The sequence below is a fragment of the Mustela nigripes genome, chromosome 17, assembly GCF_022355385.1.
Source record: "Mustela nigripes isolate SB6536 chromosome 17, MUSNIG.SB6536, whole genome shotgun sequence".
NCBI lineage: Eukaryota > Metazoa > Chordata > Mammalia > Carnivora > Mustelidae > Mustela > Mustela nigripes.
In genome coordinates, this window is record NC_081573.1 from 896,913 (window position 1) to 914,286 (window position 17,374).

A 17,374-nucleotide genomic window follows, 5' to 3' on the forward strand; every position below is an offset into this window, starting at 1 on the left:
ATTTTATTTTATTTTATTTTATTTTATTTTATTTTATTTTATTTTATTTTATTATTTTGGTTTATTGTTTTTTATTATTTTACTTTTAAATTTTATTTTTTATTTTTTAATGTTTAACTATCTTTTATTTTATAGCTTTATTTTCATTTTGTTATTTATTTTATGTCATTATCTATTTTATGTTATTATTTATTTTATTTTATAATAAATAAATTCGACTTTTACGATTAACATCGTATGTGGGGCGCCTGGCAGTTTCACCGGGAAGGGCATGTGAGTCTTGACCTCGGGGTTGTGAGTCAGAGCCCCAGGCTGGGTGAAAAGATGACAAATAAATACATAAACATACAAATATACATAACATTGTTTATGATTTTCAGCCACCATTAACTATGTGACTCGCCTCCACTGTGCTCAGCTGTAATGGATAACTCCCACCTGCCCTGTCTTGTATCCATTAACTTTCTTGAGTGTTCAGATGTGTGGGGCAAGCACTGGTCCCAGTCGGTTTTCATACTAACTCTGACCAGTAGAATTGCTCCTAAAACCAGCTGGATGGATGGAAGTCCGTTCGGCTAATATCATATCTCTGCTTGGCAATAAAATGAAGTCCCTTGTTACTGGAGGCGGGACTAGAGGACACGCCACATTTTGGATAAGATGGCTTGATGCTTTTTAAAAAGTCTGGAATATGCATTTATTTATTTATTTGTTTGTTTATTTATTTATTTTAAAGATTTTATTTATTTGACAGTCAGAGATCACAATTAGGCAGAGAGGCAGGCAGAGAGAGAGGAGGAAGCAGGCTCCCTGCTGAGCAGAAAGCCGGATGTGGGGCTCGATCCCAGGATTCTGGGATCATGACCGGAAGGCAGAGGCTTTAACTCACTCAGCCACCCAGGCGCCCCTGGAATATGCATTTATTGAATCAACTAATTTTCTTCCTGGGCTCCACTGATAGGGACCTTTGTTTTTTCGTTGCTGAGTTAGTGAGAGGGAGTGAGAGTGTGGGTCATCTCTTATTATAAATCATAACATCACAGACCCTTGACCACTGCTTCCCCAGACACTGGGTCATAAACATTCGCTTACCCCTGTGTCCTCACGCAGCGAGAAAGGGCACATCAGCAATTATGTCTTCCGAGCACCCCAGCAACAAACATACCTTCCTTTCAAGGCTTCTCATAAAATCCCCATGTGGTGCAGGGTATCTGTTCATTTTAACCAAGGCTAATTCAGATTTTTTTTTAAAGATTTTTATTTATTATTTGACAGACAGAGATCACAAGTAGGCAGAGAGGCAGGCAGAGAGGGGGAAGCAGGCTCCCTGCTGAGCAGAGAGCTGGATGTGGGGCTCGACCCCAGGACCCTGAGATCATGACCTGAACCAAAGGCAGAGGCTTAACCCACTGAGCCACTCAGGCACCCCGCTAATTCAGATTTTTTAAGAAAGATTTTATTTATTTATTTGAGAGAGAGAGAGAGCAGGAGCCTAGGGAACAGACAAAGGGAGGGAGAAACAGACTCCCTGTTGAGCAGGGGACTTGGTCCCAGGACCCTGGAGCATGACCTGAGCTGAAGGCAGACACTTAACTGAGTGACCCACCCAGACATCCCAAGGCTAATTCATTTATTTTTTAAAGATTTTATTTATTTATTTGAGCGAGAATGAGTGGGGTGAGCGGCAAAGGGAGAAGCAAGAGCCCAACATGGGGCACCATCCCAGCACCCCGAGATCATGACCTAAGCTGAAGACAGACACTCAACGACTGAGCCACCCACATGTCCCAAAAAGTGGCTTTATTAAAGCAGGGGACAGGGGTGCCTGGGTGGCTCAGCGGGTTAAAGCCTCTGCCTTTGGCTGAGGTCATGATCCCAGGATCCTGGGATCGAGCCCCACATGGGGCTCTCTGCTCAGCAGGGAACCTGCTTCCTCCTCTCTCTCTGCCTGCCTCTCTGCCTCCTTGTGATCTCTATCCATCAAATAAATAAATAAAAATCTTAAAAAAAAAAAAAAAAAAAGGCAGGAGACAAGACCTTCCTGGATGTCTTACAAGAGCACGCCCCAGCCAGCCGGCCTCCTGCCCCATGGAGGCAGACCTGGATATCCTGTCTGCACATAGTGAACAAAGTCCATCATGAAGGTGCACGTAATGAATGTAACACACAACGACTATCTGACGATGAGTGGAGATGCAGGCAGCCCCAGAGCCGGCTCAAACGCAGGTGGCCTCCTCCCCAGGCTGCACACTTACCCATCAGGCTCTGCGGCCTGTGCGGCTGGGCTCCCCCTGCTGGCCAGCCAACCCCAGGCCCCTGCAACCCATCCTGGAGGCCAGCCTGTCCTGCAGTGGCATCCTTGGCACTGCCCTGCACTGGCCTTCATTGGGGCTCCTCGGTGGCCTGCCCTGCCCGCATCCTGGCAGCCTCCCTCGGCTCTGGGAGCTGTCCCATCACGTCCCTGAACCCCCTCAGACCTCAACACCGCCAGAGGGTCCCCCCGGGAACCCCTCTGTCTGCTGCCTGAGCAGTGAGCTGGTGCAGGGATTTGCTGATGGCGGGGAGAAGGCTTTCTTCTAAGAAGCTCAGGACATACCAGTTTTGCAGATGACTGCTTGTTCCTTGCTTCGTGGTTTCTTGTTCTTTGTTTTTTTTTTTTTTTCCAATGAAGGCAATTTTTCCCCCCACTTGAATAGGGAGGGAAAACGCTGACTGTGGTTATAGTTGTGCGTTCCAGGAGAAAGGAAGATAGAAAAAAAAAATCTGCTTTTTTTCTTCGGAAAACATAACCTTCTGGCATGACGCTGGAGGCTGTTAGTCACTCTGCCTCCCCAGGTTCTATTTTAGCAGAAGAACACTTTGAATTTGATCTGGGCACCTGATGGCCCATTAGAGACATGTGCCATCCCCTGCACCACCCCCCACCACACCGCCACTACCTTGGTCATGTGACTGCTTGGGAGGATTGGGGTAGGAGGGGGATGATCTGTGTAATGAATGGTGCGTGGTTTCCTAAGAAAATTGCTCGCTCTCCATTTGTTTTCTTCCATCCTGCTGCCTGGGGTCTGGAGAGAGCATCAGCGACCACCCTAGACGGGGGTGTGGAAGCCATTTGCATTCAGCAGTCTGGTATGTGCTGTGTCTGGAACTGAGCCACCTGCTGGCCTCGTGCCAAACACATATTTCTCTTGCGGGAGAAAGACAGGCCTGTCCTAGCTAGCTGCGTGGATTCTGGATTCCGTGTTACATCACCTTGGCAAGCTTTTCCCTACTCACTCTGCTCCAAAGGCAGATTCCCAGAGCAGAGCAGGGAGTGCAGAGATCCAAATAAAGGGACAGAATGGGGAGGGCGTTTCCAAGACTGCAGTTAGGGAATCTTGGAACTTGGGGAGAAGTGGGGGGATCGACTCTCCACTCCCAGAGCTTGATCCCCAGCACAGACCTCACCCCAGCTCTCCTGGAACAAACCTGGATTAGCTGGCCGACCAGTGGGCCCCTGGTGGTCATGGACTAACTGGGCAAGGAGAGTATAGAATTCCACACTGTGCTAACTTCTGCGAAATATCCTCCTCCTGCATTCGAGGAGAGCTTGTAATGGAGAGGCGTGACGTGGTTGGAGGTGTTAGGAACAGAACAGATTGTCTTTGAGTGCCTCGCTCTACTGGGTTTTAATATCCTCAGCAAGTGGCCTGCTCTGCCCAGTTGGTGAGGGCAGAAATGGTGGAGGGGATCCTGGAGGGCTCCAGAAGACTGTCCCCAGCCCCGTGGGGGCGGACCCCGCACAGCTGGGCACTTCCTCCAAGGTCTGCGGTCAGAGCCGGTGGGTGAGGACACAGCTAGCTATAGAGGAAGTTTCACAACCCCTGTGCACAGGCCCTGGTGAAGTTGTGACTGTGACTACTGGACGGAGAGGCCCTGACAGTAGCAGTAGTGAGAACTTGGCAGCTTTGGCGTGCTGAATGATGGCCTGCAGGTCACTTTGCTTCTTTGGGCCCCAGTGGACCCCAAATTGGAGGAGTCACCTCGTAGGGCAGTAAGTGTCCTTCCAGCAGATAAGGGACCTAAAAGCTGGAACTTGGAGATGCCTGGGGGGCTCAGTTGGTTAAGCATCCGCCTTCAGCTCAGGTCATGGTCCCAGGGCCCTATGATGGAGCCCTGCATCAGGCCCCCTACTCAGTGTGGAGTCTGCTTCTCGCCCTTCTTCTCCCTTTGCCCCTCTCCCCCTGCTTGTGTTCTCTCTCTCTCTCTCTCTCTCTGTCTCAGATAAATAAATAAGATCTTTAAAAAGAATAAGAATCAGTCCCAGCAAAAACGAACACCTGACATGAAAAATGACATTTCATGTCGTTCACTTGTTCTTAACACCAGTACTAAGAAGGAGGTGATGTTCTTATGCTCATTTTTTCAGGGAGGAAAGTGAAACTTGCAGAAGGGAGTGGTTTGCCCAAGGTCTCAGAGCTAGCACAAGGCAGAGCCGAAATTCACACTCAGCCTGACTCCAGGACTGTGGTCTTTCCAGTGCATCACACCATCGCAGGCTTGAACTCTTCGTGACAACAATTTTAGAGCATAACAAGAATTCTTTTACCTGTTGAACTCTATGCCAGGGGTCAGGGGATCCGTTCTGGCCAGTGAAATGTAAGTCTTCTTAGCAAGCATTTGCTCTTCCTGATAAAATGATTGCACGCTTTCCCCATGGACATTGGCCCTGATCATGGCTGGGAAGCTGGAAGCTGTGGTGGCCATCCTAGGATGATGCACCAAGAATGACAATGAGAGTAGATGCCAGGGACGGAGGGGAACACATGCAGGAGGGAGCCAGGGTGCCTGAGAGTGCTGGTGAGCAGCTGGGCAGCTGACCTCTGGCTTTGTGTTATGTGGGGAAAATAAAACCTATTTACTTAAATTACAGTGGAATTGACAGGTAAATACCGAAACTAAGTTGTATAAGTCATCAAAACTTATGTCGCACCCAATCAAACAAATGATGAAATGTGTTATTTCTGTCATATTTAGAAGCAGCCCTATCTGGACAGTGGGTGATATTCTTAACCTTGATGTTAGCTTCCTTGACCTGATGATCTAAGAAACTTCTCCTGAGCCTCTGCCAATTAACATTGCTCTCTGGCAAAGTGTCTACAAATGGTGGAAGGATTATAATGTTCTAGGGCTCCCTTTGCCTACAGGAAGTATTATTTCATACACGGGTTCTCTGGTTCCCCAAAAAACAATACTCAAGGGAAATCCATTCACACAAAAGCATTCCTGAAAATAGCAGACTTTACTGAAGATTTCGTGGAGGGATGGGGAGATTTATTTCACTGAAACGGCAGAGATATTTTAAAAATTAATTAACTTTTAAAAGATTCTATTTATTTATTCATGAGAGACAAAGAGAGAGAGAGAGGCAGAGGAGGAAGCAGGCTTCCCAAGAAGCAAGAGCCCAAGTAGGGCTCAATTCCAGAACCCTGGGATAATAATGACCTGAGCCAAAGGCAGATACTCAACCATCTGAGCCACTCAGGCACCCTTAAAAGTTAATTAAAAAAAAAAATGATAGTTGGGGGCACCTGGGTGGCTCAGTAGGTTAAAGCCTCTGTCTTCAGCTCAGGTCATGATCTCAGGGTCCTGGGATCAAGCCCCATATAGGGCTCTCTGCTTGGCACCGAGCCTGCTTTCCCCCTTTCTCTCTGCCTGCCTCTCTGCCTACTTGTGATCTCTGTCAAATAAATAAATAAAATCTTTAAAAAAAAAAAAAAAAAAAGATAGTTGGGTGCCTAGGTGGCTCAGTTGTTAAGGGTCTGCCTTCAGCTCAGGTCCTGATCCCAGGGTCCTGGGATCAAGGCCTTCATCAGGCTCCCTGCTCAGCATGAAGCCTGCTTCTTCCTCTCCCACTCCCCCTGCTTGTGTTCCATCTCTCTCTGTGACTCTCTGTGTCAAATAAATAAAATCTTTAAAAAAAATTTTTTTAAGTTAAAAAAAAATGATAGTTTACAGAACATCCATCACTGTTAAAAGCGTTGGCAAGACGGGTGGGGGCTGGGGTAACTAGGGGATGGGCAGGAAGGAGGGCACGTGTTGTGGTGAACACTGGGCGTTACACGCAACTGATGAATCATTGAACACTACATCAAAAACTAATGATGTACTGTATACTGGCTAAAAGAACATAATTTTTAAAAATTTAATAAAAAATAGTAAAATATTTTTTTAAAGATTTTATTTATTTATTTGACAGAGAGAAATCACAAGTAGGCAGAGAGGCAGGAAGAGAGAGAGAGAGGAGGAAGCAGGCTCCCTGCTGAGCAGAGAGCCCGATGCGGGACTCGATCCCAGGACCCTGAGATCATGACCTGAGCCGAAGGCAGCGGCTTAACCACTGAGCCACCCAGGCGCCCAAAAAATAGTAAAATATTTTTAAAAGTATTTGGTGGGTACGTCGACTTGCTCTAGCCTCTCCTTTCGTCATTCCCCTTTTCCCCAACCTAAGGACACCCACTCAGCATCTGGGTCCCACTCTTCTGGTTACAGAAGTGTCTCCCCTTAATGTTCCTAACATCATCTTTCTCTTTCAACTTGTTCATCAAGATTCTCCTCTGGGGACCTGGGTGGCTCCGCTGGTGAGCCTCCGACTTCTGATTTCAGCTCAGGTCACCATCTCAGGCTCGTGAGATTGAGCCCTGAGGATGGGGCTCTGCACTGGGCATGGAGCCTGTTTCAGATTCTGTCTCTCCCTCTTCCTCTGCCCCTCCCCTTCTGCCCCCATACTCACTCTCACTCTCTTTAAAAAAAAAAAAAAAAAAAAAAAAAGATTCCCCTTAACATAAATCCTGGTGCCAGTCATGACAGCAGTAAGAATTTTTTTTTTTTTTTTAGATTTTATTTATTTATTTGAGAGAGAGAGAGACAGTGAGAAAGGGAACACAAGCAGGGGGAGTGGGAGAAGGAGAAGCAGGCTCCCCACTGAGCAGGGAGCCCGATGCGGGGCTTGATCCCAGGACTCTGGGATCACGACCCAGGCCTAAGGCGGACACCTAACAACTGAGCCACCCAGGTGCCCCAATACTAAAAGTTTTTTAACATCTTTATGTGTCTTTCCACTTACTAACACACTAGAATATTTTGAAATAAAGACATGGCATTTTTGAAATCAGAAAAATCATATTTTCTTGACAAGAAAAGAAGTCTCAGGAAGCATTTTCAGTGTTTTCTGAATTGATTGTCATTAAAAAAAAAAAAAGTCTTTCCTTGACCTTAAACTCTGGGACCCTTGAAGTCAGGGGCTGGGATGGATTCATTCCTGTGTAGAAATAATGGTGTGCTCCACAAGTCCCCAGAAACTGCCAGTTCTCTTCCTTCCCTGGAGAAATCAGGGCTTTTTTGAAAGGAGATGCATAAAATAGTTACAGACTCGGCTTTCCTCTGCCTTCCCCTCTGCATTCTTAGAAATCCTTCTCTTCCTGTGACAGTGGTGGGGAGGGAGGCGTCAGCTACTGAGTCATTCAGGCAAGCTCAGCTCTAACGGATAAAGAACGCAAGTTAGCAGCATCTTTTCCTTCTCCCCCTGCCTTAGAATGTCGCTGCTTACCCCCACATCTCTCAAATACATCCACTGCCCCCACTTGGGCCTCTGAACCAGGGCTCCAGCCTCCTCCTTTTTTTTTTTTTTTAAAGTAGGCTCTACACCCAGTATGGGGCTCAAACTCATGACCTTGAGATCAAGAATCACATGATCTATAGACTCAGCCAACCAGGCACTCCAGCCGGCCTCCTCCTTACTCTCGCAGACTCCAAGCTGCCTCCTTCCATTCGTCCTCCACAACAGCCCTGAAGGATTTTCCTTTAAAGGGGACCTGACACCATCCCTCCACTGCTCAAAACCACCCCATGCCTCACAATGAAATATTATATAGCCATAAAAAGGAATGGAGTACTGATTTGTGCTATCGCATGGATGAACCTTGAAATGTATATAAGTGAAAAAAAAACCAACATAGAAGAATGTCACATATTATATGATTTCATTTAGATGAAATATCCAGAAAAGAGACAAGTTTATGGGGAGAGAGAGTAGGTAGGTGGTTGTGAGGGGCTGGGGGTGGGAGAAATGACTTGCTTGGTGGGTCTGGGGTTTCCTTTTGGGATGAAAAATGTTCTAGAAATAGATGGTGGTGATGGCTGCACAAGATTGCCAATGTAGGGGCACCTGGGTGGCTCAGTGGGTTAAAGCCTCTGCCTTCGGCAGAGGTCTCAGGGTCCTGAGATCGAGCCCCACATCGAGCTCTCTGCTCAGTGGGGAGCCTGCTTCCTCCTCTCTCCCTGCCTGCCTCTCTACTTGTAATCTATATCTATCAAATAAATAAATAAAATCTTAAAAAAAAAAAAGATTGCCAATGTATTTAATGTCTCTGAATTGTACATTTGAAAATAGTTCAAATGGCCAGTGTTACATAGTGTGCATTTTACCTCAATTAAAAAAAGAACACTCCATAGCTCCCCATTGCCCTCGGGATAAAGTCCAAGCCTCACTCAAGGTGTTTCTGACCTGTCTCTGTATTGTCTCTTACTTTATCTGACATTTTCCTGCTTTCCTTCCACAGGCCAGAGCCACCTGACAGCTCAGCCACTTCCCATCTCCCTCCTGCCACAATCCAGTCCCTATACCTGCAAAGGTGTGCTTCCATGGCTGAACCTGCCCATCCTTTAAGACTCACCTCACACACCGTGTCCTGTGCAAGGCTTCCTGAACTCTCCTCCCTGTATTTTTTCCCTTCATAGTGTTTTTCATGATCTCAAATACAAATGTGTATATATTTATTTGTGTCTGTTGTCTCTATTAGGTAGTAAGTTCCATAAAGGTAGAGAATTTGCTCATATTTCGTGGCTTTTTCTGGCACCTTCAACAGCAGCACACAGCTGGGGGCTTAATGATCTTTTAACCAACGTCACCCAGATAGCATCTAGGGCATTGTTGGCATCTGAAACTCTCAACTCCATAGCTTTGGAGAATCCAAAGTGAACCCATTTTTTTTTCTTCATTTATACAAATGCTTGTTATTTATTTCCTTATTTTGTTCTAGGCCAAGACCTTCTGAAGACATTTTTACAGAGGTTTAATCTTTTTCTTTTTTTAAAGATTTTATTTATTTGACAGAGAGAGATCACAAGTAGGCAGAGCGGCAGGCAGAGAGAGAGGGGAAGCAGGCTCCCCACTGAGCAGAGAGCCCCATGTGGAGCTCGATCCCAGGATCCTGAGATCATGACCTGATCCGAAGGCAGAGGCTTAACTCACTGAGCCACCCAGGCGCCCCCATACAGAGGTTTAATATTGACAGAAGTCTGTCTCCTTGCCAACGTGCATTCAGTCCAGCAGTGCTAACATCAACTGAGAGCTTGTTAGGAATGTAGAATCTAGGGGAGTCTGGGTGGCTCAGTTGGTTAAACATCTGAGCTTGATTTTGGCTCAGGTCACAATCTCAGGGTGATGAGACTGAGCCCCATATCTGGCTCTGCTCTTAGAATAGCATGGAGTCTGCTTGAGATTCTCTCCCTCCCTCCTTCTCTCTCTGCCCGCCCCCACTGTGCATGCTCATGCCCTCTCTCTCTCTAAAAAAAAGAAGAAAAAATGAAAAAGATGGGTGCCTGGGTGGCTTAGTCCATTAAGCGTCTGCCTTCAGCTCAGGTCATGATCCCAGGGTCCTAGGAATGAGCAATGAGCCCAGCCTTGGGCTCCCTGCTCAGTGGGGAGCCTGCTTCTCCCTTTCCCTCTGCCCCTCCTCCCTGCCCCTGCTCTCTCTCTGTATCTCTCTCACAAATAAGTAAATAAAAACTTGTTTAAAAAAAAAAAAAAAGAAAGAAATTTAGAATCTAAGACCTACTAAATCAGAATCCTTATTTTAATAATATCCCCAGGTGATTCATGTACAATTACAGTTTGACAAGCACTCAAAATCATGAGATTTTGAGCTGGTACCGAGCAATGATCACTAATCCCAATCCCACTCTTTAAATAACCTCCTCCAAAGCTATATTCTTTGTGTATTCTGAGTGCTGCTGTATTCTGAGTCCAGAAAGCATTACTGGCTCTCACAATCCCTCCCCTCCCCTTTGAGCATATCTGTCCCATTCCTGCCATCCCTGCAGTTGGATGGGCAGACTCGTGGAGGCCACAGTAGTTAGTGAAAGTAGGAAAAGAGAAGTAGGTCACATTTGAGGGTCAGCGCCCAATACCTCACCTCTGAGATTCCCGTTTTACATAAGTTACATAAGGACTTGTCCTGCGTCCCATTTCTTCATTCCTTTGCTGAGCCTTCAGAGGGTTGGAGTGAAGGTAAGGTGACTTTTCCAGGGGCACACTGCTAGTGAGGTGACACGGCACAGGGTGGGGGAGAGAGACTCCTGGGGGGTCTCCACATTGCACTGCTGTCCCCGGCAAGTCAGGAGGAACTCCCCAGTTGCCTTCTTCATGTTGTTGGCATGCACAAAAACACTCACCAACTCCCTGCTACCAATGGGAGCCCTCACTTTTATGAATCCTGGTAAAACGACATTCCTAATTCCCTGACTCCTGCTTCATGTCAATTATTATCCTCCCAGCCAATCCAGACCAATAATAGTACTTCAAAAATTCCTTCACCAGTGTCCAGGAGAGTTCCCCTCCCCCATCAAGCATTCCGCAATTTTCATGTGCAAGGGAGGAATGAATTATCATCTCACAGAATCCCTTCCCCATGCTCTCCTCCCCCTCCCACCATTTTTCTCTGCATTCCTTTTCTTACATAGGATGATCTAGCTTGCACTGCTCCTAAGCTGGACATAGATTTAAGGTCTCATTTTCATTCCAAGTAGTTGAACCAAATACATATATTCTTTTTTCTCCAAATACTGTGTCCTGCCTTAGGTCATGTCTCCATCTGGGGTCACATAAAAAGTTATATGTATGCATGATTCATTCATTGTGTAGCTCATCAAATGTAATGGGGGCATTTATGGCATTTCGGGCACTATTCTAGCTGCTGGGAAGAAAATGGTGATCAGAACGATTGGAGCTGAACCGGTCGAGCTTCCCAAGGCAACTGATACCATAGCTCCTAACATTGTTCACTGGTTTTACCTGTTTGTGAATTTCATACAAATGTGATTATGAAGAACACGCTTTTTAATATCTGGCTTCTCTTGCTTAATATTATGCCCACAGGATTAATCTGTATTATTTCTTGTAGTGGTGGCTTGCTTTTTCTTACTGTTTAAGACATTGAAATTAGGATTCTAGGCGCCTGGGTGGCTCAGTTAGTTGAGTGACTGCCTTCGGCTCAGGTCATGATCCTGGAGTGCGGGGATCAAGTCCTGCTCAGGCTCCCAGCTCTGCAGGGAGCCTGCTTCTTCCTCTGACCTTCTCCCCTCTCCTGCTCTCAATATCTCTCAAATAAATTTTAAAAATCTTAAAAAAAAAAAAAAAGAAAGAAAGAAATTAGGATTCCCAGTTTCAGCCCATGGCATCCTAACTGAAGCAATAAATGCTGCTTTGAGTGCCCTCCTCAAATCATCAAATCCCTACGCTGGTCAGTTTTGGCTAAGTTATGCTGCAGTAAGGAATGAGTGCTCTGTCTTCCTGACTTACAGCAACATTGTTTCCCTACAAGTTCTCTGTGAGCCTGTTAGCCCTGGTTACATCTATATTCTTTTCATTCCTGGTCCAACCCAATGCAGACAAAAGAGTCTGTATCAGTTTCTTATGCTGCTATAACAAAGCCCCAGTACACACACTGACTATTTTTAGTTTTGAGGTCAGAAGTTCAGAAAGGGGGGGCGCCTGGGTGGCTCAGTGGGTTAAAGCCTCTGCCTTCAGCTCAGGTCATGATCCCAGGGTCCTGGGATCGAGCCCCGCATCGGGCTCTCTGCTCCACGGAGAGCCTGCTTCTTCCTCTCTCTTCCTGCCTGCCTCTCTGCCTACTTGTGATCTGTCTCTCAAATAAATAAATAAAATCTTAAAAAAAAAAAAAAAAAGAAGAAGAAGTTCGGAAAGGGGCTAAAATTAGGGTGTCAGCAGGCTGCTCCTTCAGAAGCTCCAGGTGAGAATCCATTGCCTTGCCTTTTCCAGCCAGACATGCATCCCATCACTCCTTCCTCTGCTTCCATCTCTCTTGCCTCTGACTCTGGGCCTTCTTGTGATGACACCAGGCCCACCTGGACAATTCACAGCGACGTCCCCATCTCAAGAGACTTACATTTAATCACATCTGCAAAGCCTCTTTTGCTATGGAAGGCACTGTTTCAGAGGTTCTGGCATTGGGACACAGACATCTTCTGGGAACCAGTATCCTGTGTACCACACAGTGGTAGGTATAGGGCAGTCTTGGGGCCAAGAAAAGAGAAACGGCCGGTCCCTGCAGGTAAAGAGCTTCATGCTTCTCCCTAGAAGGGAGGTTTGCTTGCATTTGCCCACATTTCACTGCTCCTCTGGTGCAGGGCCACCTGCCCTGGCAGGTTCTCTGCGCACATCTGACACCGACAGGATCCCATGAGGAGCGGCAGTAGCTAGTCTCATTATAATCCAAAGGAGCACGGCATGGGCACACCAAGAGCAGGAAGGATTACGTTAGGAGTGTGGCTCTTAGCCAAGGGAGCTGGTAAGAGAGAGCAGAAGTGAAAGTCTTTCTCATGGTGGAATGGCTCCTGGGATTTCCTAATCTGCCCAACTTCCTCTTCTTGGAAGGGAACACCCACGACCTGGTGCCTCCTGGCCCTGGGCAGGCGTCACCTGTGAGGGGAGGAAGCTCTATTTCAACCCTAGGACTCCCCCCCCTTCCCCCCCCCCCCCCCCCCCCCCCCCCCGGCTCTGCGGAGGCAGAAGGAGGGCATGCTGGCATCTCTCAGCGTGCGCCCATACGCGCAGGCCTCCGGCTTCTGCCCTCTGAGGTTCACGACACTTCCCATGCCCCGAGCCCCGGTCAGCCACGGCCTCTGTCGCCTTTCGGCCTACCTGGAAGAGCTGGAGGCCGTGGAGCTGAAGAAATTCAAGCTGTACCTGGGCACGGAGGCAGAGGCGGGCAGGATCCCCTGGGGGCGGCTGGAGACGGCGGGGCCCCTAGACACTGCGCAGCTGCTGGTGGCGCACTACGGGCCGGATGCCGCCTGGCCGCTGGCGCTGGGCCTCTTTCAGCGCATCAGCCGGCGGGACCTGTGGGAGAGAGGACTGAGAGAGGACCTAGTGAGGGGTAAGGAGGTCGCAACCCGCCGCCGGGGGCCCTTTCCCTGGCGACCATCTCGGTGCGCATGAGACCCAGGTCCCGCTTCTGCCCTTGGCCTTGTTTGCACTGCATTCTGCCCCCAACGCCCTCGCTCTGCCCGGAACATCCCTGCTTCGCCATCAGAACCATGGAGGCACTACGTGGTGTGCGAGTTCTTTCCTACCTCTGGCCCTGCCCCTTGTGCTCAACCTGTCTGACTTCTGCAGCGCCCCGATTTCTCTTTCTGTATCTCCCGCCCTATGAGATACTCCCAGGGCTGCTCCCATGCACTCCCTCCTCTAACACGGCGTCCACGGTGCACAAGGACCCTCTGGGTGCTTTTTTTTTTTTTAAGATGTTATTTATTTATTTGAGAGAGAGAAATCACAAGTAGGCAGAGAGGCAGGCAGAGAGAGAGAGGAGGAAGCAGGCTCCCCGCTGAGCAGAGAGCCCGATTAAGGGCTCCATCCCAGGACCCTGGGATCATGACCCCAGCCAAAAGCAGAGGCTTAACCCACTGAGTCCCCCAGGGGCCCCTGCGCTCTGTGCTTTAAGTGCTGTGTGAGAGAGATGATTATGATCCCCCCTGTTACAGAGGTGAGGAAACTGAGGCTCAGAAAAACACGGTGTGCCCCAGGTGAGAGTTCCTGGGATAAACCATGCAGAGTGTTTCAGGTGATGTGCTGCGCCTGCCAGCTGCTGTTGGAGGGGGCATGCATAAGAAAACAGAGACCCTGGTTTGTAGTATTTGCTACTCTGGGTCGTGTAAATACTCCCAGAAGGGCTGATCTGGAGTTCCCAGTGGGATGCCCACTGGCTTGTAATTCACTGAAATGTAGCGGCAGACTCGAGCGGGTGAGGCCCCCTCAGATACGGTCTCACATGGCTCCTACTCTCCTTGTCTCCATCCCGGGAGAACACTGCAGAGGCCTTGGACTGCGGGAGTGTGAGATGGCATTCCATCTTGCCTCAAGGACACCTATGAAAGTCAAAGCACTCTCCGCAATAAAGAAAAAAGGATAAATGGACTCATTTATGATCTCATATAATTGTTGGACTTCTAGAAGTTCCACATACTTCTTATAGGAGATTCAAATAATGTACAAATATTGCATGCCCCCTTCCTTCTCCCATTATACCTAAACCTCTCCCCAGCATCACTTTGGCCAGCACCCTTCAACACGTGGGTGGAAGGGCAGCTGTATGGTCTGAAGCTCATTTTTCTTTTTTTCAGCTGTGTGGTGCTGGAGAACCAGTGTATCTCCGGGCCTCTGTTGCTTCATCAGTAAGACAGAAGGGATTGGAGCAGTTCAGTGGTTCTCGAATGTTAGGCATGCTTGGGGATGGTCCAGACGCCCTGCTGGGAAGGGAGCATCCAAGACCAGCAGGTTTGGGGCACCAGGAATCTGCATTTGGATGTGGGTGATGTTCATGGCACGCTTCAGAAAATGCTGAGATGGACCTCTCTGATGTCTTTGTCAGCTGTAATATTCACTGATGACTTTTTTCTTTAATTGTGGTAAAATACACATAACAAAACTATTATAAATGAATAGTTTTGGACTTTTCAAGATATGTCATAGATGTGGAATCATAGAATGTCTTTTGGTGGCTGGCTTATTTCACCTAGCATAATGTTGTCTTTTTTTTTTATTAAAGATTATATTTATTCATTTGAGATTTATTAAAGATTATATTTATTCATTTGAGAGAGAGAGAGAACAAGTAGCGGGAGTGGCAGGCAGAGGGAGAAGCAGGCTGCCCACTGAGCAGGGAGCCGGATGCGGGGCTCAATCCCAGGACTCTGGGATCATGACCTGAGCCGAAGACAGGTGCCACCCAGGTGCGCCAAGCCTAATGTTTTCAAGACTCATCTATGTCGTAGCAGGTGTCAGAGTTTCCTTCCTCTTAAAGGCTGAGTAATATTCCACTGTGGAATATACATACACACACACACACACATTTCATTTTAATTCATTCATCTCTTGATGAGCACCGGAGCTGCTATTCCCTTTTTCTTATTGTAAATACCGCAGTTGTTAACATGGGGCTACAACTAGCTCCTCAAGCCTCTGCTTTCAACTCTTCTAAGTATGTACTCAGAAGTGACATTGCTAGATCAAATAGTAATTCGTTTTTTTTTTTTTAAAGATTTTATTTATTTATTTATTTGACAGAGAGAGACCACAAGTAGGCAGAGAGGCAGGCAGAGAGAGAGAGGAGGAAGCAGGCTCCCTGCTGAGCAGAGAGCCCGATGTGGGACTTGATCCCAGGACCCTGAGACCATGACCCGAGCCGAAGGCAGCGGCCCAACCCACTGAGCCACCCAGGCACCCAGTAATTCGTTTTAATATTTTAAGGAACGCATTGTTTTCCATTGGGGCTGCCCCATTTTATGTTCTCACCAGGGAGCACAAAGGTTCTAATTTTCCCACATCCCCACCAACACCTGTTATCTCTAAGTTTTTGTGTCTTCTTTTTTTTTTTTTTTTCATTTTTAAAGAAAGTAATCTGTATGCCCTCTGTGGGGCCTGAACTCACCACCCTGAGATCAGGAGTCTCGTGCTCCACTGGCTGAGCCAGCTGGGGAACCCCACTGTTGTGTTTGTTTAAAGCAGCTGTCCTAATGCGTGTGATCCTTTGCGATTAGCTTCAACTGCTGTTACCTTAGTCCTAGTTTCCCAAAACCTCACACATCCAGTCTTTGGCAAATCCCAGGACTTGCAGCTCAAAGGCCTCCCTCTGCTGCCACCGAGTGGGTAACCCACCTTGCACTTGGGTAAGGGCCCCTAGGTGTGCTTTGATTCCCACCCCCTCCCACACTCACCCCTCCCCTAGCTCCCCCAGCTCCTTCCTTACAGGCACAATAATCTGTACAACCATTGATTAGATCATTCCCCTCTCTCGTTTTGAATTCTCCAAAGGCTGCCTGTTGTGAATAGAATGTAATCCAAACTCTTCAAACTTGCTCGCAAAAGATCTGGCTGAGCCCCTCTCTCCACACCCACCCAGTACTTATTCTGAAACTCATTCCACTCCAACTTTATTCCTCTCCTGTGTCCACAGGACCTTTATACTTGTTGTGGTTTTTGGTTTTTGGTTTTTGTATGTTTGTTTTTTTGCTTAGAACACCTTTGCTTGGGGTGCCTACGTCACTCAGTGGGTTAAGCCTCTGCCTTCAGCTCAGGTCATGATCTCAGGATCCTGGGATCGAGCCCCGCATCGACTCTCTACTCAGCAGGGAGCCTGCTTCCCCCTCTCTGTCTGCTGCTCTGCCTACTTGTGATCTCTCTCTGTCAAATAAATAAATAAAAATCTTTTAAAAATTAAAAAAAAAAAAAAGAGAACACCTTTACTCACGTATCTGGCCCCTTGTCATTCAGATCTTGGATTAAGTGTCTTATACTCTGTTCTGCTTACCCCTCATTCACCCCACTGATGAAGGAGGGATATCCCACCCTAAATGGCTTTAGATGGCTGTGCACATGACACCAAACACAGGAGAGATGAGACTGACAGCAGTAGCACGCACTCAGCCCAGGGGAGGAAACCCCAGGTCCCGTGCGGGTCTCCCAGGGTTGCTTTCAGAACCCAGTGAATCTGCAGGGGCTGTAGGGGGCAGGCTTTGTAGACCCAGGAGCATGGGGGCTTTGTGATTCCTGGAAAAAGGATGAGATTGACTTGCTTGATTTCACTGGCCAGCAGGGAACTGGAACCTTTAAGAATGAGGACCAGGTGAGGTGGAGTAAGGTCTAGGAGATGGGGATGAGGTGGGGGGCAGCTGGTCTACTTTTACAGGGAAAACTAGGCAGCTGGGGAGCCTGTCCCACTAGATGGGGCCATACCTGGTGGGAGCACCGGAACTCACACTTAGGCTCACATTTCAGGGTCCTGTAGAGCTCAGAGATGCCCAGGAAGCTCTTGGAATCTCTGATTTTACAATACATCCCCAGAAAAGCCTTTCCCGGCAACCCAAATTCAAACTCTACTTTTATTTTTTTTTTTTAATTTTTATTTATTTATTTATTTATTTTTTTTTTAAGATTTTATTTATTTATTTGACAGAGAGAGATTACAAGCAGGCAGAGAGGAAGGTAGAGAGAGAGAGAGGAGAAAGCAGGCTCCCTGCTGAGAAGAGAGCCCGA

The 17,374-nt window shown here is 47.5% G+C and overlaps 1 protein-coding gene across 1 annotated transcript in view; it reads left to right on the plus strand.

The window, feature by feature from the left end:
• The first annotated feature begins 12,859 nt into the window (after nt 1-12,859).
• Nucleotides 12,860-17,374, plus strand: part of NLRP12 (NLR family pyrin domain containing 12) — a 28,857-nt gene continuing 24,342 nt past the window's right edge. Inside the window, exon 1 of the mRNA XM_059383337.1 lies at nt 12,860-13,217. Coding sequence (XP_059239320.1) covers nt 12,860-13,217 — 358 coding nt within the window. The remainder of the gene's footprint in view (nt 13,218-17,374) is intronic.